The sequence below is a fragment of the Drosophila elegans genome, unplaced genomic scaffold (assembly GCF_018152505.1).
Source record: "Drosophila elegans isolate 14027-0461.03 unplaced genomic scaffold, ASM1815250v1 contig_476, whole genome shotgun sequence".
In the NCBI taxonomy this organism is placed as follows: Eukaryota; Metazoa; Arthropoda; class Insecta; order Diptera; family Drosophilidae; genus Drosophila; species Drosophila elegans.
The window spans coordinates 10,540,569-10,568,429 of record NW_024545863.1 but is presented as its reverse complement, the minus strand read 5'-3'; the positions used below and the strand labels follow the sequence as shown (position 1 = coordinate 10,568,429).

Sequence of the window (27,861 nt, the reverse complement as noted above, 5' to 3'; positions counted from 1 at the left end):
AAGTATATACGCATATGGTTGTGGGAAAGGAGATGATTGTGCCTGATGTTCATGTACAATAACATATTTGGTTTAAATTAACTGCTTGCGTAAATTCGTAATTGCGTAATATGTACACATGCCAATCAACTTGACAAACGGACGCACTTCCTTTGGTTTATCCATACATTTCTATATATTTTTCAAGGCTGATGCGAGCATTTCACTCTTTTCTTCACTGCTGTAATTCAGAGTGGTTATTTGAGGATGCATTAATCCCTTTCTTAAGTTGAGCTTAATATTCAGTTACTGTTTTAGCGTTACCATAGTCCTAAATACACTGCACATAATTTGGTTACATATCCCTCTTATTTTAGGCGGTTAACTATAATACTTGAGACTATGATATATTGATTAAGTTTGGATGGAACTAAAAAGAAACCAAAATTAAGTACGTAAACATCGTACAAAAGTAATAATTTATTCGCAAGTTTTAACCACTAGTTTACAAATACCTTTTTGGCAAGTACCTTAAAAACTTTTATTTCAAGTAACCGTTTTTGAGCTATTAATTTGAAGTCATTTAAGTTCGAAAATCTTAAAATAGTCTTCAAAATAAGGTTCTAAAGAGGTACGATCTTCGTGTAAACTAGTGTAGTGTAGCGTAGCGTCTAGAAAAAAATAGCATAGAATGTTAAAATCATTAAGTTAGAATCGAATAGGATACCAAAAACATAAAAAATAGGCCTTAAATCATATGAGTCTCAAAAACTAAAGGACGATTTCAATACAATATATATTCATAAGCGAAATCTTTCGGATTTTTTTGTATGCCCTTCGGGTCAACAACTTAGGATCTAGGGCGGGGGAATCGGGTATGTGTGCGAGCCGAGTCATTTCCATTTGGTGGCTTACAACGTTAACACTAAGCTTAATGATTTGGTTATGTGCATGAGGGGTTTTGTGCAACATCTAGCTGTAGAGAGCCGTGCCGGTTGTGGAGGTCAGGGAGTGTCACGACACCGAGGTGGCCAGGAACTCCTGTAGCCGCTGCACGGTGCCGCGGTCCAGCTTGCACAGGTCAAAGTCGAACGTCTTGTGCGTGATCTCATAGCAACCGGTGGCCGCGATCATCTCCACGACTTGCTGCAACTCCTCGTTGTCCTGCAGCGTCATGATCTTGTGATGCAACTCCTGCAGTTCGCTCAAATATTCCGTTGGCAGTTGAAGCTGTCCCGTCGTCGTCATTTCATTGGGCGAGTGACCGCTGTTGCTGTTCGTATTGATATTGTTATTGTTCAAACTGGCTGCCGTAACCGACCCAACGTGATTGTTGCTGGGCGAAGACGATGGCGGCGGCAGAAAACCTGATCCCGCATTGGATGCCCCACCGCCTGAGCCGATCGAGTTGGTATCTCTGGATGGACGCAGTGAGGGCGACTTTGACTTTTCTCGCGGCGCCTTGTTCTGCTCCTTCTTGGATGACTTAACGGGGGGCTCTATGAAGCCACCAGTTGCTCCTCCGCCTCCGCCTCCGCCACTGCCACTGTTGCTGTTTTGTGAGCTTCGTCGATTGCGCTTCTTCTCCTCTTTGTCCGGCTTCTCCTTCTCGGACTTCTCCAGCTTGGCGTCTGCAGCAGTTTTGTCCGCTTTTTCCGTCTTGTCAATGTTTTTGTCGTTCTGCTTAAACTTGCCTTTGTGCTCCTTGCCCGAAGGCTTTGCCTCCTTGCCGGGACCACCACTGCCTTTCGCCGCCTTCTGCAGGCTGGAGCCCCTGGCGGGCAGGTCCGGAAAACTGCTGTTTGAGCTATCGGAGTGCTGGAGGGTGGCAGCTGCTGCTGCCGCCAAGGCGTTGGTGGCCGCCAAGTCCGGGGCTGATTGGGCTGAGTCTACGTCGCTAAGGTCCAGATTGCTGGGCGCCTTGCTCTGGCCCGGCTGTAGATGTGCCTGATGCTGCTGCTGCTTTCCAGTGTGCTTGGACTCCGGTTGCTTGTCGGCCGCATCCCGCTGACGCTTCTCTTCCTTGCCGGAGGACTTCTCCTTTGACTTTTTGTGCTTCTCCTTCTTGTTGCTGCTGGCATTGGCACTGGCACTGGCACTGGCTCCGATCTTGTCCCCTGTCCCACCCTCGGTGGCTGGACTGGCTCCCTCGGTTTTGGGCGATGGCTCGGCAGCTGAAGGCTTTTCGATTGTGGTCGCTGGCTGCTTGTCTTTCTCCCGATCCTTGGGCTTCTCTTTGTCACGCTCCTTCTCTTTGTCTTTGTCTTTGTCGCGATCGCTACGCTCTTTATCCTTATCCTTATCCTTAATCTTGTCCTTTTTCTTGTGCTTGTGGGATTTCTTGTTGTCTGCCGCACTGCCATTGCTGGTGCTCTTATCCACCTTGGACTCCGTGCCCTTTTCGGCGTGTTTGCCCGTGGATTCGTCTTTTTGCTTGCCGCTAGTTGACACCATGCTGCTGCTGCTATTGCTGCCCACAGAAGTGGGCGTGGCCTTACCCGTACCGGCCATTTGCTGGGCAGGTTGGGGATTTCCGGCTGCCGGACTGGCGCTCTGCGCTGATCGCTCCTCCTTTGGCATTCGCTTGTCCTTACTCTCATCGCGTTGCTTATCCCGCTCCCGTTCCCGTTCGCGCTCCTTGTCCTTATCCTTCTTCTCCTTCTTGGACTTCTTGCTGGAGCTGCGCTCCTTGTCCTTGGACTCGGACTTACCCGACCTGTGCTCATCGCGCTCTTTGGAACGAGATGCCGGTGCAGCAGCGCCCGCGGTCGCCTCATTTGCCGTCTTCTTGGGACTGGGCGCACCCATCTCATTTTGCTTTCCGGGTCTGGGACTTGCCGTATGCTTTGCCAAAGCTCCAGCTGCAACTTGAGCCGTGGAGTTGGCCACCGTGAGAGCGCCGGTGGATGGAGTGTTCCCTGAACTCTGCTCGCGCTCACGCTCACGCTCCTTGTCGCGAGTTTTGTCCTTCTTCGACTTTTCCTTATCCCGTTCGTGCTTGCCGTCGGCGGACTTGCTCGACTTGCGATCCTTGTCGCGACCGTGGCGATCCTTCTTGTCCTTGTCCCGCGGTTTGTCGCCACTGCTGGATTTGTCCCGATCCTTGCTAGCCTTGTCTCGTCCCTCGTGTGATCCTCCCTTGCCGCTGACCGCAACGGTCTTGGCCTCTGGCGAGTGCTTGGAGGCGGGCACCAAGGCCAGGTTGTTGGCCGCGGCGCTGCCCTTCGTGATGGGCGCGCCAAAGAGGGCGGAAAAGGCGCTGCTCTTTCCGGTATCCTCGTTGCGCGACTTGTGTTTTTTGCCGGCACCCAGATCCACGTTTAGCGAGATCGTACCAGGCACTCCTTTGGCTTTGACCAGAGCCATCTCGTTGTTCGGCGGCGTCTCACCGCTGCCAACGCTTGGCGAAAGCGTCCGCGCAAGGCTGCTGCCGCCGATGTTGGCCCCAAACACGGGCACTCCGCCGCCGCGCATCATCTTCGTTCGAAACTCCTCCGATGGGGCCTCAAAGATGTGCGTCTTAACCTCGACGTGGTGCTGCGGCGGTCCCGTCGTCTGCAGTACCAGGTCGTACTGGTATACGATTCGCTTGGGTTCGTCCCGATTGCGAAAGAAGATCTCCACGGGCAGCAGGAAGCCGGCGTAGCCCGACTCCTGAATGGCATACGGCGGTTCCTTAACCACTGCAATCGAGCAAAAAAAGCGGTTAAAGAGGTGCCTTCAGTGTGTATACGATTGCAGCACTTACCTCGCTTGGGTTTGGGAAAGGATTCGTGCAGCAGAAAGACAACCTTCTCCACAAAGGCGCTGATGTCCGCCTTGTTCACGCCCTGCACGTAGATCTCCCAATCGTGGGTGAAGCCCTGCGGATGCGGGGTCTTCTTGCTGCGCAGCTTCGACGTGTGGCCAATTTCGAATTGCACCTTGACCGCCATGCCGGTGGGTAGGGCATCAAGTTCCAGTAACTTCCTGCAACAGGAATCATTGCCATTACCTCGCCAAAATCAATAGGTGGCATTGGCCGAATGCCATTGTTAGCTTTACAAAAAAAAAAAAAAAGAGTTTGATTTCTTCAAAGCTGAAGAAGGGTTTGCAGTTCCTTGCTTTGATTGCGGGTGCTTGAGTGATGTAAAAGTTGACGTCCTCCAGTCATCCAGCCCACCCATGGAACACTGCCAGCAGGGCTCAGGATCATCCAAACACCTAGTACCTCTTACTTTAATCCTTATTGGCCACCGTTTTTTGTTATGATTGATGCAAAGCAATCTGTTATTGTTTGTGTGCGAATGTGTGCCACATTGTGCCCCTTCGCACAGCAAGCTTTCGCCGCGCTCATGTTTTTTCTTGGCGTCATCTCCCTTCCGGCACTTCGTACTTACTATTGCAATTGGCTGCATTCACATGGAGATGCACACAACTTTTGGAAAAACCACAAAAGCTTTGAGCAAGAATCGGCAGAATATCTGGAAAAAAACACACAGAAAATAAAATCCAAAATGTTGCGGTGTGACCAAAGCTTAATTGACAAAAAATGTCAATCAGCTCGACAAAATATACTGCAATGTTTCTCTGAGCGTTTCGGATATACAAATGTTATGGGGATTCCTAAAATTTTCTACTTTAGGTTTTAGCCTAGTACTCAGATCGACGAAATCCGTTCTGAAGAAACTCAGAAAAATCGCTGCCATTAATAAAATGCTTAAGACAAAATATTCCCGATCCGAATCGCCTTCGGGTCCGATAACGAGTCAATATAAAATTTAAAAAACGTATACTGAGTCTTAATGCAGTAAGGCCTACAAAAAAATACTAATATTTCTACCCAAGTAGGAATAGGGTCTGGCGTTAGTTTTTACAGGGTGAACTTTCTAACCACTGGGCCACTACTTGGTTATATTTGAACTTAAGGAGACTATAGATAAAACAATGTTGTTAGTTTTGAAGTTCAGAAGCATAAATGGGAAAGAGGGGAAACGAAATAACGAAGTAGTGTGAGCATCGGCTACAACTTTGGAGACTAAAGACAGCAAATTTAATCCATTACTTTTAAGCTAAATGTAGTGAATTTTCACCCCTGTGTATAGTGACAAGCTGGCGGGAATTTTTTTTTAATTTTCGATTTTTAAATATCATATCTGTTAGAAGAATTACTAAAAATTACTGCTGAATTTTCAGCAACTCAGAGACTTAGGCGTTTCGGGAATACCCAGTTTATTTAGGTAGAATTTTTTTTATTGATGTGGCTACAAATGCAGTGGACTGTGCTGCATTTGCGGCAGTAGACAAAACCGTCTTAAAAACCCCCCTTTTCAGAAAAAGACGCCACTTAAAAAAAACATTTTTTATGAAGTGACGGTCAAAACCTACATCTTGGACCAGTTAAAGGAACATTTTAGATTGGCCACAAAAAATTTTTTAAGGTAACTTTTGCCTATATGAACTTGAGAAAACTATGTGATTTCATTTACAATCTCTTATTTTGTTGTGTCCGTTCAGTCCGTGTTCTTCATTGCATTCCATTCCATCGACAATCTTCCTCCAAACTGTTGTTATTTTTTTTTGGGGTCGCGAAATTTTGACTTCTTGAAGCACAACGACAAAATAAGTTTTGTGGACGCACTAGTCCAGTTTTTATTTTCCGCTGTAAAAAGATGAAATACCACAATCATCATAGCCTTACTCGAAACATTCTGTGAAAGAGGAAACAATATACGTTTCGAACACTTGTTAAGCAAAAATCAATCACGTTTGCTTATGCGGCGTTGTGTTTACGAACTTGGTCCATCTTCGGTCAAATGGGTTTGAGACTCGGCTGAACTACCAGAGCTCTGAAGCAAGTCATGCACCTGCGATTCAGTATTTATAATGGGCTATTTGCGGTATTTTTTCTTCAACTAAGAAGTATGTTTCTGCAAGCTGCGCCGCGGCCACACTCTGCATTTGAAATCAACGTTCGTTGGCGAGTGCGCGTCGTTTTCCTCAGCGAATTTTCGTAAATTTAGAGCTTCATTAGCTACGAGTAAATCTGTGTTCCAGAGTTTTTCACAGGTAAGAGTGATTTGGGTGCCAAAAAGCTGGGTAAACTGTTGACCTGTAGTTGACAGACCTCACGGGCCCGAGATAAATCAATAATTTTCCGAGACCAGCACTTTTCACTTGTGTCATGGAATTTTGTTCACCGAGCGCAAGCGCTGTCTGTGTGTGTGCGTGTGCAGCTGCTTTTAAAATTTTTTTTTTAGCACAGCTGCCATATGCATTATAAATAACACATCCTCTGTGGAAGATTCCCTGTTCTGGGTCTATTCTCTGCCGGAATCTCTTTTCGCCTCTCCTTTTTGGCGGCCATGTTGGTTGTGTTTTTGTGTGTTTCGCTTTAGTCGGGCGATTATTGCATGCACCTAAAAAAAACTAGCTGGAAGCAGTTTAAACCGAATTTTAGCAGCCTGCTCTTAGAGCTGTTTTTTCTGCTCTGCCAGTTTCCGTATGCATCGCGCCGTTTTGGATCTAATCGAAGATACATTTTAAGTAGGTCTCCGCCAAAACTGGATTTCCGCTTGTCGAATGTGTTTTGGCCATATTTACTAAGTCAACAAGTCGGCCGAGGGCCTCAATTTCAAGTTATATCCAGATTGCTCATTACTCATAATTTCAGCACAAATACAAACGGCAGGCCAGTTAATGTGATTTACGTACCTGCGAATGTGTTGGTGCGAGCCGGCAATCGCCCTAGGGAAGCAAAAACAACAAGTACAGTGGAAGGGAACACGGCAATCAGTCGCTGTTATTGCTTTTCGGCACAGAAAGAAAAAGTGTCGTGATAGGATTTTACATACCATCAATTAAATAATGATACGGAAAAAAGTCCATTCCATAATTTTAAAACATTTCGATATGGTTTTTGGTATTGTGTTACAAGAGGTAAAATATAGACGCATTAATATTTTTCCCAGAACTATTAATAACACGAGTAACTCACCTCGAAGAACTTTTAATTATTTATCAGTGGCGTTTTTTTTTTTTGCTGTGTTCTCTAGTTTTTTACTTTGCCCAAGTGGAAAGCACTTAACTATGGGAATCGGAATCGCTGCAGACCGTCTAATCTAAAGATCTTTGACTCGCAGCGGTCATTCACTTTGCTTTGTTTTTCCCCATGCCCCAACAAAATTGCGAGTGTGTGTGGCCTGTGTTTGTTGTTGTTGCCAACAGCCACCCCAAAAGCGTTACACCCCGGGGGATTGGGTGGGGCAAGGGGGCGGCGGTGCGAGATTGGGCGGAAAATGTCTCCCCCAGCGGATGACGCATCATTACAAATGCTTTACAGCACTTGTGGCAGATGTCATCGCCTGAACGGCGACCTCTTTTTACTGAGCTGAGCGAAGCATAAATAGATGGTAAAACTGCACAGCCACAGTGAATATTGGTAAATAGGAGAAAGCTAACAAATTGTAATTCATTGCAAAAAATAAACCTTTTAACATGTGCATAAGAGATTTTCATGCTCATGTTGGTTATGGGGAGCTGTTCATGCACAATGCATTTTTTAAGTTCACTGCAATTTGAAGATAATTTAATTCCACCGCAAGGTATATTTATGTTTCTTTCAACATCGACAAGATCGAATACAAAATATTATAATTGAACAGCAAATTTGAAAGAACATCTTAGTGATTATTTAAAAAAAAATTAATCCAAAAATGTGCGTAGGTATGTTTTTAAATTATTTGTACCTTTTGCCTTACCTAGGTACATGACAAATTGTGTGTATTTTACCTTACCTACGTACTTACTTTGTGTCTTACCTAGGTCCAAAAACCTTGTAGCTTTCCTAACGCTGCATAAATATAACAACAAAATATAAGCAAATTAATTACAATCAAACACAGGAGTACGGACAAAAAAAACATGGGTATATTCATAATTTATAGAGTGAGCAAATTAAAAGCTAACAAATTGTGTTTTGTGAAAGAAAATGATACGGGAAAAAGGAAAAGTATTTTCTTCTATAATAAACAATAATTGTAGTTTTAAATAAAAAACTACTTTTGCAACAAGTTAAGACTTGGCAAATGGTTAAATTGTTTAAAGTAGCAATTAATGGCTGGTAAATTAAAGGTATTTAGTTAATTTATTGCTGATAATAAACTGTTTGTGTTACGGACTTTAAATAAAGAAGTTAGGATCAATGGGTAACACGCAAAGTTATAAGGTTTTTACTTTAAGTTGCATATTTTTATCCCACTGTGCGAAGGCTTGACACCAAAACGAAAATATGAACAGCGCCAAAAACAACAACGAAAGTGCGATGGCCACAAAACGCGCAATTACAGTTAACGGCAAAGTTAAAAAGTTAAAGAGAACGCAACCAGCAAAACCGTATAGAGGAGAGCCGATGAATTTCTATGTGTAGAGAAAGCATAAGGAAGGGGCAGAATGGCAGAACAAATAGTCTCGGTTTCACTCTACTTTACAAAGAGTTACCCCCCCAATGGGGCGATGTCTGATGACGGGCGTCATTGTGGCGGTCATATAGATGTACATATATCCGCAAGTGGCGTGACTGAAAATTTGTATTCTAGAGTACTCGTATTTCTAACCGCATCTGAATCATTTTTTATTATTGTTATGCATTGCAGCCACCAGCGACAAAATGACATCCACCGAGTTGAAAATTGGTTTGACCACCAGCGCCCGTCCCTCTAGCCGTGTCCTGAAACCCCCAGGCGGAGGACACACCAACATCTTCTCAGAGCCCGACGTGGCCGTTCCCGCCCCTCGTGCCAAGTACAACCAACAGAACTCCTCGAACCTCAACGCCTGCATGGGCTCCACCGATCCCAATAAGGTGGTGGAAAAACTGCGCGATGAGGTGACCACCCAAAAGGAGGTGACCGCCCCGCCCAGTCAACCCAAGGAACCGGCGAACAAGCCGGCGGCCACGAACGGAGAGGCTCGTGGGCGAGTCCCACCTGGCGGATACTCGTCGGGCGGATTCTGGTAGAGGAAGTGCGCCTGGGTGCAGAAGAGGCCGCCAAGCATTTAATGACTCACCATCACATCCTCAGACCGACATTAAAAAAAAAACATGAACCTATAAATATAACTCGCTTATAACATACATATACACACATTAGAGGCGCATTATCTATATAGATCAGTTGATCAGCCGGTGAAAGGAAATCCCGATTATATTTGGCAACACAGCTCTCCAAATCGTTCTTCCTTCTGATTCATTTTCATCCCTACCACATTTGTTCTATCGTCTAAGTAACACGTTTAACACGTCTAACGCAATTGTTGAAATTTAAGTAACTCGTGATTCCGCCCCACAAAAAAAAAGGATTAAATAGATTGACTTTGCTAATCTACCACCTAATACCGAAGCCCAATCAGCATTTGTACTTAAAGTGTCCAATTGAAACTTCTTATAGTCTGTACAATTTGTGTAAAACAAAATCTCTTTATAACCATCTATGTATTATTCCAAAATAAAACATTTAATTATAAATTATCGGTCTTTTATTTACGAAAGTTTTTGGAGATTCTTTTTAAAGTCCTCCTAACCTAACCTATTGAGTCAGTAAGGACAACTCGATTTGGTCACGAAATTAATTCTAGTATTTATTACACTTCAGTTTAGAATTATTTCAGTTTACAGAATTAAGTCATCGTCGAACTTTGTTAAAGCGTATTACTATTAATAATAAATACAGCATCAAATGTAAATATTTCAATAAGTCGACTTATCCCAACAGCCGCCAAATTGCTACAATTAACAATTAAATGTATACATGCGCAAATTGTTTTTTAAATGTTGATGTCTGCAGTTCTGAAAGTAAACTTTAGCGCGGCGTTGTCGTTCCGGATGCGTTTGATTTGATGTACCATGCGGAAAGTGTCCATATGGTAGACTTAAGACTAGGGATTGTGTTTTTTTTTTTTTTACTTCTCTGTTAGACTAATTCAGACTATTGGCTATTTAGATCTTCATGTCGTTGATGTAGGAGTCCAGTTCGGCGTCCAGCTCCTCGGCAGTGGGTGGGGCCTTGCGCTCCCGTCGTTGGCCGCCAGTGGCCGGTTTGCCTCCGGTCGGACGTTTAAAGCTGCCACGACGCGGAGTACCGCCAGCTTGGGCACCTAAAAAACAGTTTGGAATGGAAGTGTAAGGATTGGAACTAGGGATTGCCTTCAGGGACCGTAATCATAATCATTCTTGGTTCCATTGCAGAAACAATTGTTTGAAAGCTGAGCTCTTCGTTCTGCAAGCAATCGCACAAATCTTTCAGAAGTGAAACTGAACTGTAAACATATTTTACACAACAAAATGAATTAAGAAAAGTTTGCAACAAAAAGATGTAACATTAATTTTCGTGTAAATATGGTGGATGGCTCACTCTTGAGCAGGAAGTATTTTTTTTAGACAGAAAATTTAAAAGATATGTAATAGTGAACAGAAACCATAAATACCAGTAAACGAAAATCTAGTGTTAACCTTAAAAATTAATCATCGAAATAAATAGGCGTTTAAAAATCTTTGTGGAAGTGCATAGATCCAAAAATGATCTGGAAATCGTTTTCAATGGATGATGTTTGAGGTAAAAAAAAAAACCATAAATAGGCATTATTCACGGTCCCTGATGATAGATTTGGATACGCACCACCACGCTTGAATGGAGCTGATGCGCCACCACCCACACGTCGCTTGACATCGGTGGCGGCTACGGGACGGGTCAAGGCGGCCACGTCGGAGACGGCCAACTGAATGGTCATGGGGCGTCCGTCCAAAGGCACGCCATGGTACTGTTTAATCGCCTTCATAGCGTCGGCGCGGCGTTCGAATATCACGTCAGCGGTGCCTGCGAAGGATGATTAAAAACATTAGATCGGAGTTCAGTCGTAACTTCTAGTCGAAAGCAGATAAAAATTCGGTTAAAAGAAATTTTTACAGCACCCCTAATTGAATTTCAAAGGTGTTTAGCAATACAGCTTTTATATTTAGCAATACGTTCAACTAAATATAGTACTAAAGCTAGAGGAGTACTCAAACTTACCCAAAGAGCGACCGGAGCGGTCGTAGTGCACTGCCGCCTTCTTCATTGGCCCGAAGTCGTTGAAGAGCTCCTTGATGTCAGTGTTGGAGACTCCGTAGTCCAGGTTGCCGACAATGAGACGGGTGGGTCCGGATCCGCCACCGACGGCTCCCCGCTTCGGTCCGTCGTACATATCGTGCTTCCAAGCGCTGTTCACATCGCCCTAGAGGTGGGGTAGTATTAGGTAGAAGGTAGATGGGTATGTTCTCTTGTTGGTTCGCGGTATGCGAGGCGTATCAACTATATGTATTTGGCGGGAGTAGCAGTTGCATCTTATCTTTGCCTCAAGAGGACAGCCATATCGAGCGGAGACTCTAAAAATGCTATTGAACTGGGTAAGGTTCACGTGGGAAACGTGGGAGGAAATTTGTTCTGCTTGATATTCTGTAAAAACGGGGTTAGAGGAACTTGATCAGTGGCCGGGGCTCGAAGAATTGCGAGTGCAGATCTGCTGCGTCCTTTGGAAGGCGGCGCACCGCGGCCATTTTGATTTCGTCATTCGCTATTAGCCATGTACTGGGTACTGGTACTGGGTCATGGCATTATTGTCCTCGTGAGCACAGGGATATGCTGCTCCGGCTGCTCCGTTTGGGCCATTGAAATGCATTGAATTACCCTTGGGAACTTGGCCTTCTGAACGGCACCGCCAACAGCGCCACCTCGTCGGCCTTTAAGAACGCCACCGGCTCCACTGGCTGGTGTCGGCTTCCTGGGCGATCCGCTGGCGTTGGCGCCTCCACGTCGGGCACCGCCACCGCCACGCTGCGGGCCGCCCGGTCGTCGGGCTCCTCCTGGTCCTCCGCGAATGCTTTGCGGCTTTTTCTGCGAGCGAGTCGACTTGATGATGTCGTCGAGACTCATTTCAATTTTGTCCACCATGCTGCTGAATTTGTGTCTGACGGCTATGAAAATCTTATGAAATGGGTGGAAAGGTTTGCTCTTTGTCAGCTACCGAAAGTCGCGTTAAAAATTGTATTGTATTAAAGGAGCGCGTGGAATTTCACAAACTCTGCAAACCGACGCACGAAAAATTACACAGCCGCCATCTTGGATCTGGGGAAAAAAGTGTTGGACAACGCTGACTATTTTGGTATTTTTAATTAGCGTAGGCGAATTTATAGCCTTTTTCCACCATCTGTTACAGGACGGTCCTTAACTGTTCCCAGTTATTCCATCATCTAAAGTTAGGGCCGTGCAGCCTAAAACTTATATTGAAGAATCAAGAATCAAATAAAAACATGATGACCATTTAAATTTTTTATCAGTCAATTTTAAAATTTGCATACTGATTAGCTTTAAGATTGTCTTAACAGTTTGATACATTGTTTTGAAAAGTTTGCAAATAAAAGCAAAAAACGCTTTTTAAATCAGCTTGTGGCTTGCAATGTCCTTAAATTGTGTTGGCATTCTGTTTTTTCATAAGTGTTTATATGATTTTAACGTGTCACATCGGGAATTTGGTTTATTATATTATAAGCATTGCGATCAAAATATTTATTTATGTTTGCTAAACAGCTTTGAATTTTGTATATATGTATGTACATATGTCTTATAAACAATAATAATATTTACTATTTCAACTATAACACATTTGAAAATATTTAATAATTGTATTTAAAGAACAACAATTAAAAAAATTTGATTGTTCTTATAGCCTGATTCCATTGCCGCATTAAAACGCATTTAGCCAAATGCGCATTTATTTACACAGGGAATCCCATAAGGCTAAATGCCGCATTTAAAATAAATGCGATTTTTAAATGCGATTAAAAACCATTCGCCCCGAAAGTTTTTAGAAAAAATACTGGAAAATACCGATGTTTAACGATATTTTGCTCGTGCCACCACTACAACAGCTGTTTTCTATAAGCAAGGTTGGCGCAATTTTTGATGTCTTTTGAATATAAAATCTATTTTGTATAAAAATGACTGAAACCTAGAGCGCACGCTGCAAATTCTGCTCGCAGTACCACAATGCTTTACTGCTGGATCTTTGGCATAAAATTACTCCCACATATACGGGGATCCTTGCCTTTTTTAGAAACTGTGGTGGCCTTCATTGCAAACCCGTCATAACAACGCAATCAGCTTCTCTTCTTTGTCGTTCAAGTTGGCAAATGTCTCGGTCGCAATATGGATGTCCTGCTGAGCATTACAGAGTTTAGTAAACTCACTCATGTTCATTAATTTTAATTAATTTCTTTTGGATTTGCTAAAATTCAAAAGTAAACAAGCCCAGATCAGCTGTTCGTGCCACTCACATGTCGGAGTAGCATTAACTAAATGCTAATGCGCCAATGGAATCAGGCACATTTAAAAAGTCCACTAATGCGGCAATGGAATCAGGCTATTAGACTTTCCGAACTGTAAATGCAATTCCTGGTATTTTAAGCAACGGTTTTTTTATAACGAACCGCTTGGTCACACTGTAACTTTAATAGTAAAAAAAAAGTGTTTGAACATTCCTATCATAGAACTTAAGAATTCGAACTGTTTTAAAAGAATGTTTATTGTGGCCGTAACTGGTGGCGTAGCCACGGGAAAAAGCACTATTAGCAAGGTGTTTAAGCGCCAGGGCATTCCAGTAATCGACGCCGACAAAATCGCCAGAGAGAGTGAGTAAAATGTGGAGCACATCCGCTTCGTAATTAACGACCATTTGCTGTAATTATCTGTATTTATTGGCGTAGTTGTGGAACCAGGTCAGCCGTGCTGGCAACGGATACGGGAGATTTTTGGCGACGACGTCCTGCTGCCCAGCAAGGAGATAAATCGCGCCGTTCTGGGAAAGATGATTTTCGAGGACAAGGAGCTGCGCGGAAAACTAAACAAGATTACCCATCCGACCATTCACCGCAAGATCTTCTGGCAGGTTTGCAAACTGCTGGTTACGGGGCACTCGTGGATCGTCCTGGACCTGCCACTGCTCTTCGAAACCGGTGTCCTGATCGACTTTATACACAAGATCATCTGTGTGACCTGGTACGCTTTACTTTTGGGTTTCCTGCATGATTGTTGTCAAAGGGTCCTTTGAGTTATGTTTTCAAAAATAAGGAGTTTCATGCCTGTTGGCAATAAGTGATGATTTAACGCATATAAACAAAATAGATCAAGCTGATATTTCTGTAAACTAATCAAGCTCAAAATAGATAAAGTTCACACCATGTCATGTGTACAATAGCTCCAACACTTGAATAGCTCAATTATCAGAGTTGTTACTATAAATTACAAACCTTAGCCACTCATGCAAGATTCTAGTTTCCACTGGCACTAATGTCTTCTCGATGTTGCAGCGACTCGGACAAGCAGCTGGAGCGATTGATTGCCCGCAACGAGCTGTCCGAATCCGATGCCCGGCATCGCGTCGATTCGCAAATGCCGCTGGAGCAGAAGTGCGAGAAGTCCCACTTCGTCATCGACAACAACGGCAGCGTAGAGGAGGCGGAGCACTCTGCCATGGCCATTTACAATCTAATGCGTGACTCCAAGCAGCACTGGCTCAATCGCATCAGTTTCCTGGGTCTCTTTCTAATCGTGGGCTTCACAATATATCTGCTGCTGAAGGTGTTCAACAAGCTGCCCGAATCCTGGCAGATGTAGTCCGTGCAAGTTCTGGCCATAAGACGCTTTATTACGTGTCAATGCAATTGAAACCAAAACCAATTATACAATTTAAACGCTTGCTAGTGAAATATACAAAAGTCACGTGTACACTATGTGTTGTATGTATATTGTCGAGACGTGATGAACGCCCTTAATTATTCAGTTACAAAACCAAAAGTGGTCTTTCGCACACGCAGAGTGAAATCTTAACAGACCAGATGGGATGGGAACGATTCAATCGGGTCACTCTTCGGGCTTATGAACTGCGCTGGCGCCAATTGGTCGAGGGCTCCTCCAGCAGTCCAGCAGTCTGCACACAGTAGTCCACAAAGGCTTGCAGTCCATATCGGGTCACCGCTTTGGTCACGTTGTGGTTCAGCTGTATGGGATCCTGGACCACCATCGGTTTTCGAAGTTGCAGCGAGCAGTCGGGGTTTTCCATCACATATGAGGAGTACCTAAATGCCAGAATATATTAAATTGTAACGAAGTAAATAGTAGTATTTCAACTGAGGAGGGAGCCTTGGCTTTACTTGGGTTTACTCGTCTTGAAGTGGCTATAAGGCATAATTCAATTTAATGTTTATAGATTAGATGTACATATAGCATTAAACAGAAAAGCCTCATAAAAGCTTAGCTTAGCCAATATAACCTTTATAGAGCCAGAAGTTTTAGTTTGTCATCCATTTAAAAATTGTTATTCTTACCTAGTGGGTAGCATACTCTCTACCTTCTGTATCTCGATATCGGGCCCACCAAAATATGGGCAGACCAAGAAGTGCTCGTAGTCAAAGTGGCCATAGTATAGGAAGAAGGATCTAAGATAGCCTTTAACCACCGGAACAGTCACCTCCACTTGCAACAGTCCCAGCTCACTAGGCGATTTCTGTGCGAAATTGACGATCCAAGCTGGAAGGGGAAATTAACTCGGGGAATCCCGCTAAATTGGCATAGATAAACTTACGTCCGCACTTAAGCGAGTGCTCCACTTGCAGAGCCTGTATGGGCGGTATCAGGCCCTGAAGCTGTAAGAAGTAGATGACCATCAGAGTAATGCTATACGTCGATATCTGCTCCGTCAGCTTGCAGCGCTCCAGCCAGTTCTTAACATATATGCACATATATTGAGCTGCAAAAAAAGAACGAAAAAAAAAAAAAAAAAAAGAAAATTTGTGGACTTTGTCTGATCGATTCTGCTTACTCAGTGGCTGCGATTCGAATATGTATTTCAGCAGATTTGTGTTGCAGAAGCCCAAGCTGTTCAGGCAAATGTCGCACTCGATGCCCGTGGGCAAATGACAGGTCTTGATGATCGGAACGCGGGCCTGCTCAATGACCTACTCAAGAAGGTACAAATGGTAACCATGGACCTGTTGCTTAGGGCATACCTTACATTAATAATGCGCCAGTCGTCACTGCCGCAGAAGAACTTGCGCATCGACCGCAGTTTGCTGATGGTTGTATTGGATGCTCGGTGTTCGAACGTATGAAAGGTGTTGCCTGTCGATCCAAAACACAAGTCACAAAGAGTTCGTCTCTGGTTTTCGCAATTAACTCACCGATGTCGACGAACACGTCCAGGTCGGATGAACGTTGCCCGATCCCGGTGATTCGGGAGCCAAACTTGTAGATGCGCAACTGTTGCTTCGGAAAGCCTGGCGTCAGAAGTGTGCGCAAATCCTTTTCGATAATGTCGTACTCGGGAATTACCTTCAACTTATCGGCTATGGGGTATTTGTCTTTAAACACGTTCGCGATCTCGCCCACAATCATGGCCTTAGCCTCTGAAATATACAAATAGATAAATGAGGAGGGAAAACCAAGAGCTTTGGCTAGCATTTATAAAGATTCTTAAATTCTAAACAAAGATTGATTTGCATAAATGTTGCCATTAAATTCGGTTTGAGTGTATGCACATTTATAGGTTCTTTTTTCAAAGCGGCTTTTAAACATTTCTCGAAATCATAAACTAGACCTGGAATAGATAGTTTTTGGATAGTGCTATACTGAAATGGTAACCTACTCTTGGGCAGCTGCACAACCATCTGCTGACGCGCCTTCACCTGGGCCTGCTTCCTCTCCTGTTTGGGATTGGGATGCTGCTCAGACAGGTGCGCCACCGCCTTGGCAATGGTGGTGCCCACGATCCGGTTGTGGCAGGCACTGCAGTTAAATGTGCGGTTGATGGTCTGCAGTTCCTTGGGCTGGACAAAGGCCACGCCCTCGCCCGCTGCTGCCGTTTCCTGGGGCAGCACGTAGGTGGGATTCCTGTCCATGTACGCCTCGATGCCCACCATAATGCGCTCCAGCAGCTTGGCCAGATACGGATCCAGCTGGGGCGGAGTGTTTTTCTGGTTTACCTCGTTCAGGGTATCCAGGAAGAAGTTGGCCTCCATGGTCAGCGGATTCATCTGCAAAAGCACGGAAGTGTTAACCAGAAATGGCAGAGCACTATACCTGTACGCACGTAAAGAAGTTTGTTTGGCGTCTCCTTCTCGGCCATCGCCTTGTTTTTCTTCTTAGCCTTCTTTGCGGGTGCGGATGTGGTCAGCTTCGGGGTGGGCGCTGGCAATGGGGCGGGGCCAGGAAGCTGAAACGTTAACAGAGTACGCGAATTTTTAGCAACTTGATTGTTTAGGACTCGGCCTTTGTTTGGCTACTACAAATGTTGGGAGAATTTACGAATCAGCTGATATGCGTAGGGTTGCCACCAACGACGAAGCTTGCCGGCTGTTTGTATGAATAAGCATCACAAGCACACTTCGATTTATGTTTACAAACATACACATTTCTTGCCGGGGACATTGGTTTAATATAAACAAATAAAACTGCAACGATCAGGCATTTACGGCACAAAAGTTCCCGCCTTTTCAAACGGTTATTGGGAAACCGCCTGTGCGCTTACAAACGTACTAACAGCTTTCACTTACACCGCTTTTTTGCAGATTCAGCGACTCGTAGTACTGTCTTTCTGCACTGCTGCAGGCCGCCTTGTCCAGCCAAAATGAGTCATTTGCTTCGATTCGCATGCTGGAAATGGTTTCGGTTATTCGTCTTCGAACAATTAATGGCAATGAGTTCAAGCTCGATAGCGTCAAGACGAAGACGAAGACACTTTAATTATAACCAGAAACAGCGACTAGGACTAGTGTGACCTCGGCTGGATTTTTCAAAGATACTACGCGAAAATCTTGTGATCAATACTTGGTTACTGAGTTTTAAAATTCCATTGTGCATGTGCATTATAGGAACTGAAACGATTTTGTGTTGTTCAGCAGCAAGTTCAAAATTCTATTTTTGAATATTATCAATTTAATCTGTTGGTTTAACCGTTTGAAAATGGTAATGACAACCGATTCGGTTAGCCAAGTTCAACTTCATGATTTGAGTCCGTGATAAAGCGAAAAAAACTGTGTGGGAACCTCCGATCGAATCGAGTGAAAATAATATATAATATAATATATAACATACATGGCTTTAGATATGTTTAAGCAAATATGTTAAGCTTATAAAGATAAAATGAATGATAAAATGTATTCAATTACATTTAATAACTAAACATTCAACAATTTCTATTTCTTACAATTTCCTTATTAATTTATATATCTAGGCGATTCTTACAATCATGTTTTTTTTTTTGTTTCATCTTTGTTTATTTTTTAAATATTTAAATTGCTTTATGATGACATCATACGGCCCTTCTAAATTTTTTGTGTACGTATTTTAGTTCTCGTATGAGAATTTACAAGAGATTCAGCATACTTTTGGGCTGCATTAGACTTCTTAAACTCTTCCTTCAAATTTAGTTCTTTCCAAAATCGAAATGGTAGTAATCTGCGATTTTCTAAAACAAAAGCAAAACGGCGTGAAATCAGTAGAAAATGATCAAGGAACTTACTTTTTAAAGGAATCACTTTTTTTTTACGAGGTTACCCGAAAGTACTCGTGAAGCAAAGTATTTATATGCCTTATTCCCTTAAAGTCCTCTTTATTTCTTATGAAATATATAAGAAATTAAGATAAGTTATGTTTTAAGAATACGCCAAAAAACATCTATGCAACATAATTCTCTGAAATGTTGGCATAAATAAACTTAATGTGTACTTAAAAAACCCCATACTTATGGCATCTTTAGAATAACGTCCGATCTTTGTTTTGCCATTTCCTGCTGAATTTTCAGCAATTCTGAGATTCAGTCGTTTAAGGAATACCCAAAATTATTTTTATTCTTAGTTTCTCCATCACCCACTCAGCGCCCAAAAATACAAATTAAGCCTAACAAATCTACTAATTTAAATTTATATTAATGTTAAATATTAATAAAATTGAAAGCAAAATTCAAGTGTTTTTAATTACAATAATAATAATAATAATAATAATAAATTGTCGTTTTTGTAACGGCAATGTTATATCGTCTTTTTCCTAACAGATTTGAGTGGGCAGCACTGCGGCAGAGGAAAGCAGAGTAGAGGTGGAAAACATCGATGACACCGATTGCCCCGCCAAACATCCTAACATTTCCATCGAAATGTTAATTCACCGATGTTTTGAAAACATGTAGGCATCGATAATGGCATCGATGATTCTCCATTTCAAAAGGCACCCAAAGGCATCTCTACTCTCTCCTCTCAAAGCACACTGGGTCAGAAATCTAATTTTTTGGAGAAAAATCTGGCATTTATTTCCCTGTACAGCTAGGAAGCTGAAATAAAGCAATAAAATGTTAAACATTTTCAAAAGATAAAGTTAATTTAATTCAAAGCCGGAAAATATTTCTAATTTTTGCATATTTTATTTCTAAAATAGGAGGAGGAAACGGATTCAATTCACTTAAAATATAAGATACAAAAAAATACAAAAATATGTAACCCATTCATATATATTAAGTGGTTTAATATTTTTCAACTTTTCAAAATGCCATCTTTTGGTGCCCTAGGTGCCAATATTAGTAAAATAATCGTACCAACAAACATTTCTTTTTATTTTGTTTGTTTCTTCTTTGCATCTGCATCATCTAAAGTTTATAATTTTTTAATATTTAAAATGCTTTATGATGACACCAAATGTCTTTTCAGTGTATATATTATATGTTTTCCACCAGGTATTTTATGAGTATGTGAAGATGCAGCATTCTTTGGGCTTCAGTGGGCTGCATAAAACATTCAAAACTGCCTTTCTTTCAAATTAAGCTCATACTTAAAACCGCGATTCTCGAAAGCTAAAGCAAAACCGCGCGAAATCGTACTTAATTAATCAAATAAATTATTTTTAAAGGAATCACTTCATTTACCGAGGATACCCGAATTCTAAAGCAACGTATCCCATTACGAAAAAATCATAATTTTTTAAAGCTTATAAATAAGTAAGAAATCCACTTGAATTACATTTTTAACTTGACATTTTAATCATTTTCAATGACTCCACAAGAAATTCGATCAGCTAAGTATTCATCACTCATCACTCTTTTCACTAGATTATTTAATTTTTTATTAAATTTTGCATGAAATTGAATCTTTAAGAATATGCAAAAAAAAATCCATTCAGTGAAATTCTTTGAAATGTTGGCATAAATTAACTTAATGTTTATTAAAAAGGGCCCATTATTTTATTTATTAATTTTCTCAAAAAAAAAACCTTATTTTAAAACTCGTGCCTGCTGGCCCAGAGTGCAATGTTAAGATAACGATGATTTAACATGACGAGAGAGCAGGGAGTAGAGATGGAAGCACTTCGATAAGACCGATGTTTTGAAATATCGATGCTGGCATCGATTTTTCTCCACTCCAAACGCACACCTCTAGCCCCAGCACCTATATAAAGCAGCCCGCGCCCGAAATTCCATATCCGTTTTACGTTTGTCAAGCCTCATAACCGGCAATTCGAACGTATTCGCTCTCCGAGTCGGACCTAAATCGTAGCTCTACACATTTCTGTGAATTTTCCTGTCGCGTGTGAAAAACATACAATAAACTCTCAATATGGTGAGTACCGCAGCAAATTCAAGTGGGCATTCGCGTGAAAAGTATTGTCGGCTAAATTTAATGGGCGAGCACTGCGGCTTTTCGGCAAAATGGCGGCCGGTTTTTGTATTTTTTTTGTCGAAAAGTGATGACGTCATGTTTTTTATTCGCAAAGAGAAAAGAAAGTTAAAGAAATGGGGCGTAAATCGCGACTGTTTTTTCTTCCAAATTACCTACTAAATAAGAATAGTAAATGAACATATTTTTTTTAGCGTCACTTTCTGACTCATAAGTACATGCACACTTACATACTTAGGTTATTAAAGAGAAAATGGCGACAGTGAAATTCCGGCGCCGGCAAAGTACGGCAGAAAAGGAAAAAATCTGTATACCATATTAGCTGTCTCGCTCGCACGTACATAGGGGCCAGCTTAAGCTGGGCGCGGTTCTGCGGCAATCGATTTTCTTGGGCGTGGAATTAATCATCTCTTTTCTCCCTCCCTTCCGCCCACAGCGTGAATGTATCTCTATCCATGTCGGCCAGGCTGGTGTCCAGATTGGTAACGCCTGCTGGGAGCTGTACTGCCTGGAGCACGGCATCCAGCCCGATGGCCAGATGCCCTCCGACAAGACCGTGGGCGGTGGCGATGACTCGTTCAACACCTTCTTCAGCGAGACTGGAGCCGGCAAGCACGTGCCCCGCGCCGTGTTCGTGGATCTGGAGCCCACTGTGGTGGACGAGGTCCGTACCGGCACCTACCGCCAGCTGTTCCACCCGGAGCAACTGATCACCGGCAAGGAGGACGCGGCCAACAACTACGCCCGTGGTCACTACACCATCGGCAAGGAGATCGTCGACCTGGTTCTGGACAGGATCCGCAAGCTGGCCGATCAGTGCACCGGTCTGCAGGGTTTCCTGATCTTCCACTCCTTCGGTGGAGGTACTGGCTCCGGCTTCACCTCGCTGCTGATGGAGCGTCTCTCCGTGGACTACGGCAAGAAGTCCAAGCTGGAGTTCGCCATCTACCCGGCGCCCCAGGTGTCCACCGCTGTAGTGGAGCCCTACAACTCGATCCTGACCACGCACACCACCCTGGAGCACTCCGACTGCGCCTTCATGGTCGACAACGAGGCTATCTATGACATCTGCCGCCGCAACTTGGACATTGAGCGGCCCACGTACACCAACCTGAACCGTTTGATTGGCCAGATTGTGTCCTCGATCACCGCCTCTCTGCGATTCGATGGTGCCCTGAACGTGGATCTGACCGAGTTCCAGACCAACTTGGTGCCCTACCCCCGTATCCACTTCCCGCTGGTGACATACGCTCCGGTCATCTCCGCCGAGAAGGCCTACCACGAGCAGCTGTCGGTGGCCGAAATCACCAACGCCTGCTTCGAGCCGGCCAACCAGATGGTCAAGTGCGATCCCCGTCACGGCAAGTACATGGCCTGCTGCATGCTGTACCGTGGTGATGTGGTGCCCAAGGACGTGAACGCCGCCATTGCCACCATCAAGACCAAGCGCACCATCCAGTTCGTGGACTGGTGCCCCACTGGCTTCAAGGTTGGCATCAACTACCAGCCACCCACCGTGGTGCCTGGCGGAGATCTGGCCAAGGTGCAGCGTGCCGTGTGCATGTTGTCCAACACCACGGCCATCGCCGAGGCCTGGGCCCGTCTGGATCACAAGTTCGATCTGATGTACGCCAAGCGCGCCTTTGTCCACTGGTACGTCGGTGAGGGTATGGAGGAGGGAGAGTTCTCCGAGGCCCGCGAGGATTTGGCTGCCCTGGAGAAGGACTACGAGGAGGTTGGCATGGACTCCGGAGACGGCGAGGGCGAGGGTGCTGAGGAGTACTAAGCGTGGCGCCACTCCAACGCTCGGGGGGAGTGTCATTGGTGGGCGGGTCAACCGTCGAAATCAGTGTTCACGCTTCCAATCGCAACAAAAAATTCACTGCAACACTGTTAAGCGTACGAGAATGAAAAAAAAAAGAGAAGGGAAGAACCAGATAGTATTTTATCCACAAAGACACGTATAGCAGAAAAGCCAAGCTAACTCGGCGATAAGTTGTGTACAAGAATAAAATCGGCCAGACAAGTGTTGACAGCAAAAAAGAAAACCCCAGATTGTTTTTCTTCAATTTTCCTTCCCCAGCGATCATCATTCCAGCGTGAAAGGGGTCATCGAACGAAGTTTTTACTGCGGGAAAGCAGAGCAGCCGCTCTCTCTATAATTAGCGCTTTCTATTTTCCACCGGTTCGGGCCGGTGCTGCTGCGCTTTTTCGTTTTTCGCTGCTTGTGGCAAGTGCCGACTGTACCAGGCCGTGTGGCATGCACTTGGCTTTCCACATTTCTGGTATTGATTCTCTGGGACGATGAGTCATTCCTTTTGAAGCTACAGCATAATCGCTGCTATGTATAGCAATGCCAACTCGGCGAAATGATGACTTCATTTCTTAACTGACGACAAACATGCCACTGCGAATGCGAGCTTGTGTATGTACTTGATTACAGGGGAGTTCACGATAATAGCAAGGCAAGTTATTTTTTCAACCTAGTTTACAGTAGTTCTATATTAGTAGAAAAACATTTAATAACGTTCTTCATAAGTAATAAAATTAATTTGAATATTTAAAATTTTTTTTTTTTTCAAAAAAGATTTGCTATAATGTTTTATAAGATAACAAGATTATTTTTGCTATGGTTATAAATTTTTTGTTTGTTATATTATTCAGCCCGATTTATCGTATTAAGAGTTATATATGTATACATATAAGGGTGTGGCTAGATGGGGATGCAAATGGTAAGTCGAGAGTTTAAAGCTCTAAAGAAGTGCCCGCTATTGCGCAAACTTACATATGTACATATATACATACATACATATGTACTTTGTACTGTCGTTGGGGTTGGTTTGCCTAAAACGAAATTGAAGCCTAGGTAAACCGGCTTGTTGTTGTGTGGTATAAGCCGCCTTCTCTGCCTGCGCCCAATGCGGTATTTTGAGGAACAGACCGAAAAGGCAGCTGCTGCAGCTGCTATCGAATTTCCAGAAAAAAACCCAAAACGAAAAGGCAGGAAATGCAGGCAGGAGGCCCATTTGGCCTAAAATTAGGTACATGCATTTACATATGTACATACAATAACAGCAATAAATGCATAAAACGACCGGCAACGTCATTGAGGTTATGTATGTATGTATGTATGTATGCCGTTATTTACTACTGATGTCCCAAGAAATGGGTGTATATTGACCTCGAACTAGGTTAGACATAAAGTTTACTTAATACTTTAGACTTAACACAAGTTTTAAAAAATTTCGCATAAAAACATAGATTTTTAAGCGAAAAATAAAAACAGCTGGCTTTATAATATCAGAGCCAGCTACAAAAAGATTTGTATAGCTGCATGCCTGTATTTGGGTATGAAGCCAACGCATTTTTATGATGACGACACTCAGGCGACTCAGAGAGACAATTTTCAAGCGGCTGTGGGCGGACTGAGTGGGTGGTGTTATGGCCAACAAGCCCACATACCCACAATCAAGCTCCGATTCATGAGTGTTCAATACGCTTAAATGGTTTTGTTTATAAAAATGTTTGATCAATAAGGGAAACTTCGGAAATACACAGCACTAAAAGTGGATTTACAAAATAACTATGTATGATTAATGTACTTACTTGAATTCCTTTCGATTTCTGAAGAATGTAAAATATATCTAAAATTACTAAATATGCAAAAGGAAAATTTTAGTCAAATTTTTTGTTCCTTTTCCATACATTAAGTTATACATACATATATATGTAGTTTCCGATTCTACCTTAGCGTAGATAAAATGTCAAAATATTCCTTACATGTGCATGAATAATTCTACACTTGATTTGACATATACATTTTGACGCTGCCAACCTGTTTTCCAGCAGAGTTGTCTAATTAGCTTGCTTTCAGTTATTTCAAGAATGCTATTATTACTTTGTATTATCTATTTATTTGTACATTGGGGATGTTAAAAACTAGCCGATACGACTACATCTTATGGCTGTTTTTAACATTTGGTTGGTCGCTTTATACCATTTCAGCAGCAACCATTATCTTGACAGAAACCGTATGGATATACGCAGTATTTCCGCTCAGTGCTCACAGTCACCCATTTTGGGTCTGACTAATAAAATTTGTTTTATAGGCTTATTTGTTGACCCTTTAAAAAATACAAAACATTACTTTTAGGACTTAGATTCTGGCAATCTTGTGAAATAATTTATAATTACCAACACTATTTGGTTATTAACAAAAGTTTTTTTTATTGAAAACTTTAACTCTTATTGAAAACAATAAGTACTTAAAATAATAATATTTTCTTCGCCTTTCTTCCGATACCAACATTGTCGGCAGCGCTTTAAATAAGTTAATATACGTACTCCGGGGAACTGGTTTTGAAAGGAAATGAAATTGATGTAGAAGAATAAATAAATAGTTTTCATTTTATAAACAACTTATTTTTTGCCCACAGTAGTATAAGGTCTAACCTAATAAAACAAAGGAAAATAACAAACATTGTAAGATAAGAGGCGGTGAGCAATTTTATTTTTTTGACGCGTCGCGGCACTAAGTTAATAAATCATTGTTCTTTCTTGTTTATATACAAAGGTTTTTATATATTAATTTACACTGTACAGACAAGAATTAAAATAAATAATTACATAAAAATACCCTAAATTATAAGACTTAAACCAATATCCTGTTATACAACAATTTTAGTCCGATTTTAAATTCTGTATTAAAACATAATACTTTTAACAAAAAAAAACTAAGCTTAAAACATATTAAACAATTTTAAGATTATTGTTTAGAAACATAATTTCGTCCACAACTCGATCGCCACCTTCAAGCCAACTTGATGAATCGCTGATCAGACTCCGGGCTTGTAGCAACATATTTCGTGCGAACGCGATACTGGCTGGAGTTGAGAATGTTTTGCAGCTGACTTTGTAAAGTAATGGAAACAGGCATTCGTTGTCTTTCCACCAATGGAGCAAATTGAAATCGGGCTTTAGCACTACTTGCATACTCAAATATCCGTTGATTTCGTGGTTAATTATGTCGGTTTTGGTGTCATTCGAACGGGGTGTGATGAAATCCTCGAATATCCCATTGTACTCACTGTCAGACTTGAGTCTCTTTTTCTGGCTGTCGGACTCCACATAAAAGGACTCCATCATTGCCTTACAATCGTCTATAATAGCCTGTTTTTCGGAGTCCTCAAAAAGTAGTAGTCTGTTGGTGGGTGGAAACAGGAACAGAGCTATTTTGTGGTGCTTCGTAATTGAACTCTGAGCAATAGACTCCAGGTGTGGTTTCAACGACATCTTTAAGCACGACTCCGCTGCTACTTCTTCAGTTGCGACTTCGGCACATAATTTTCGAAGCTTTCGCAAATGTGGGATCACCAGGTGCAGTGTTGGCTCGGAAAGAGCTTCCAGCTCCTTTGACGAGTTTTCAATGTTGGTTAGGATACGAACTATGGCTATTACAGTAGTTAAAGTGATGATTTCACTATCTTGCACTGAAAGGGCCATCGAAACCGTACCCCAATGTTGATACACATCCTTAAAGGCTCCGATTATTCTGTCTAATGGTTTGTTATATGTCGATCTTGAACTGTGACAAGCTTTGAAATACTCGTCACATTTTTGGTATAAGTATTGCAGTTCTGGTGTCTCACTAAAAACCTTGTCTATCGCTTCGTTCAGCTGTGTGTTGATGCACGGGACGTGTTGCTGATCCACAAAGGCAGCTGTGAGACTCGCATCATTTTCCGTAACAACTACTGCAGAGTCACTGTTTAGTGTGCAGTTAAACTTTTGAAGAGTTGTATTTAACACGTGACGTAAAGATTTGTCTAAAAATAGAAAAATGTTTTGCGGAAAGTTTTAGTCTACAATATAGATTAAGAAAAAGTAAGTAATTTTGGCTTTTCATTAAATAGAAATTAAAATAATACACAAAAATCTTTATCCTTATTTGAGGAATATTCCGATTTTTCAAGGATGACTGTGTTTTACTGGCTCTAACTCTTAGAAGAAGAAACCACTAAGACGTACTATAGCAGTGTTGGGAAAAGTGCTACTTTTTTTGGATTTAGCTAAAGTACAAGGAATTTTCGAAAGTAAGTACTTAATTGTGGTAAAATATACACAATTTTCCAAGTATCTAGGCATGGTATCATCTCTTATTTAAAATTTTTTATAAATGAATAATTTTGAAGTCTTAACGTTTTTCTCGAACTTGTTATTGAACTGTAATATTTTGTATATGCTCTAGCACTTAAGACTGGTTGACATATATTGTATATTATATTGTATATGGTGGAAATAACTTATAATAACAAATTGTATTGTAGAAGTATCTAGGTACAACTCAACACTGGCTATTTAATATCCGGTTCTTAGCTAACCAATTTCAAAATATAAAATGTGCACCCTACAAATAATAGGGTTTTAGATGACGACCTGTGCAGAAATTTTACAAATAATCTTCTAAACTTCTTAAATAATGGTCAGATTTGATTACTCGAAGAGTCAAAGAGTATAAGAAGAGATTTGGGATTTAATATTCAAGTTGTGAAAAATTAAATATTCTTCAAAACGGCTAAATTTCGATTTGTATGCGAATATGTTTAAAAACGTTTAAGCTATAATGCTTTTCAGCTCAAATATTTGATCGTTCTATGGCAGCTAAATAATAAAGTTTTCGGATTTTAATAAAAATAAAAGCGAAATATACTATTAACAATAAAAACAACGTTTTTGGGAAAGTTACATGTAGATAGCTTAGAAACTAGTTTGTATGGTATATTAAATATATTTTATATGGCCTGAAATGTCTCCTTCACTGCGTTGCAAGCTTGTGACTAAAATTATAATACCCTCTAGATCATAATCTTAATCCGAACTTTATGCTGTTATTAGTAAACTACTCGGGATGAACTGTTTCTAAAGATTATATAGGATTCAGACTTGAGTCTTGAAGGGCTCTGTTATACGCAAGCGGTAACTTCCTCGCGATACTTGAAGGTCTTTTGCAAGAAATCTTACTTCCAGTAGGGGTGTCCCTGCCGATGGCGGACACGCTTAGCAAGCGATTGATCACACCGGATTCGTGTATGTAGTGCATGGTGAGGACGGCGTGGCGCTCCAGAAACTTATCGGTGTACAGGAACATGCCCAGG

General features: G+C 42.2%; 6 protein-coding genes and 1 long non-coding RNA gene across 8 annotated transcripts; 4 read left to right on the top strand and 3 right to left on the bottom strand.

Moving 5' to 3' along the window:
• Positions 1–431: 431 nt before the first annotated feature.
• LOC108141112 (protein ENL) lies at positions 432–4,495 on the bottom strand. The gene is made up of 3 exons (XM_017264328.2): positions 4,359–4,495; positions 3,728–3,948; positions 432–3,662 (listed from the first exon to the last, which is right to left on the bottom strand). Exons 2-3 carry the CDS (start codon positions 3,912–3,914, stop codon positions 994–996), a joined length of 2,856 nt encoding a protein of 951 aa, XP_017119817.1. The 5' UTR covers positions 3,915–3,948; positions 4,359–4,495; the 3' UTR covers positions 432–993.
• Positions 4,496–5,901: 1,406 nt separating this feature from the next.
• On the top strand, positions 5,902–9,484 carry LOC108141147. Its single transcript, XM_017264372.2, has 2 exons — positions 5,902–6,027; positions 8,613–9,484. The coding sequence occupies exon 2, from the start codon at positions 8,627–8,629 to the stop codon at positions 8,975–8,977; it is 351 nt and encodes a 116-aa protein (XP_017119861.1). The 5' UTR covers positions 5,902–6,027; positions 8,613–8,626; the 3' UTR covers positions 8,978–9,484.
• Positions 9,485–9,571: 87 nt separating this feature from the next.
• LOC108141146 (THO complex subunit 4-A) lies at positions 9,572–12,118 on the bottom strand. 2 transcript variants are annotated; one of them, XM_017264371.2, is made up of 4 exons: positions 11,682–12,117; positions 11,028–11,229; positions 10,635–10,832; positions 9,572–10,113 (listed from the first exon to the last, which is right to left on the bottom strand). In XM_017264371.2, the coding sequence occupies exons 1-4, from the start codon at positions 11,943–11,945 to the stop codon at positions 9,956–9,958; spliced, it is 822 nt and encodes a 273-aa protein (XP_017119860.1). In that variant the 5' UTR covers positions 11,946–12,117; the 3' UTR covers positions 9,572–9,955. The 2 variants fall into 2 exon arrangements, with proteins under 2 accessions (XP_017119860.1, XP_041565219.1); XM_041709285.1 differs by lacking the exon at positions 9,572–10,113 and adding an exon at positions 10,466–10,539 and having other exon boundaries at positions 11,682–12,118.
• Positions 12,119–13,482: 1,364 nt separating this feature from the next.
• Positions 13,483–14,777, top strand: LOC108141204 (dephospho-CoA kinase). Its single transcript, XM_017264449.2, has 3 exons — positions 13,483–13,681; positions 13,757–14,048; positions 14,360–14,777. Exons 1-3 carry the CDS (start codon positions 13,570–13,572, stop codon positions 14,664–14,666), a joined length of 711 nt encoding a protein of 236 aa, XP_017119938.1. The 5' UTR covers positions 13,483–13,569; the 3' UTR covers positions 14,667–14,777.
• On the bottom strand, positions 14,776–17,807 carry LOC108141203 (terminal uridylyltransferase Tailor). Its single transcript, XM_017264448.2, has 9 exons — positions 17,600–17,807; positions 17,137–17,259; positions 16,693–17,080; positions 16,229–16,453; positions 16,063–16,169; positions 15,871–16,006; positions 15,634–15,798; positions 15,377–15,578; positions 14,776–15,127 (listed from the first exon to the last, which is right to left on the bottom strand). Exons 1-9 carry the CDS (start codon positions 17,696–17,698, stop codon positions 14,926–14,928), a joined length of 1,647 nt encoding a protein of 548 aa, XP_017119937.1. The 5' UTR covers positions 17,699–17,807; the 3' UTR covers positions 14,776–14,925.
• Positions 17,808–20,504: 2,697 nt separating this feature from the next.
• LOC108141125 (tubulin alpha-1 chain) lies at positions 20,505–22,755 on the top strand. Its single transcript, XM_017264344.2, has 2 exons — positions 20,505–20,650; positions 21,144–22,755. Exons 1-2 carry the CDS (start codon positions 20,648–20,650, stop codon positions 22,491–22,493), a joined length of 1,353 nt encoding a protein of 450 aa, XP_017119833.1. The 5' UTR covers positions 20,505–20,647; the 3' UTR covers positions 22,494–22,755.
• Positions 22,756–26,475: 3,720 nt separating this feature from the next.
• LOC121467570 lies at positions 26,476–27,642 on the top strand. Its single transcript, XR_005977627.1, has 3 exons — positions 26,476–26,590; positions 26,660–26,799; positions 27,566–27,642. It is a non-coding gene; the product is annotated as an uncharacterized LOC121467570 (long non-coding RNA).
• The last annotated feature ends 219 nt before the right edge of the window (positions 27,643–27,861 follow it).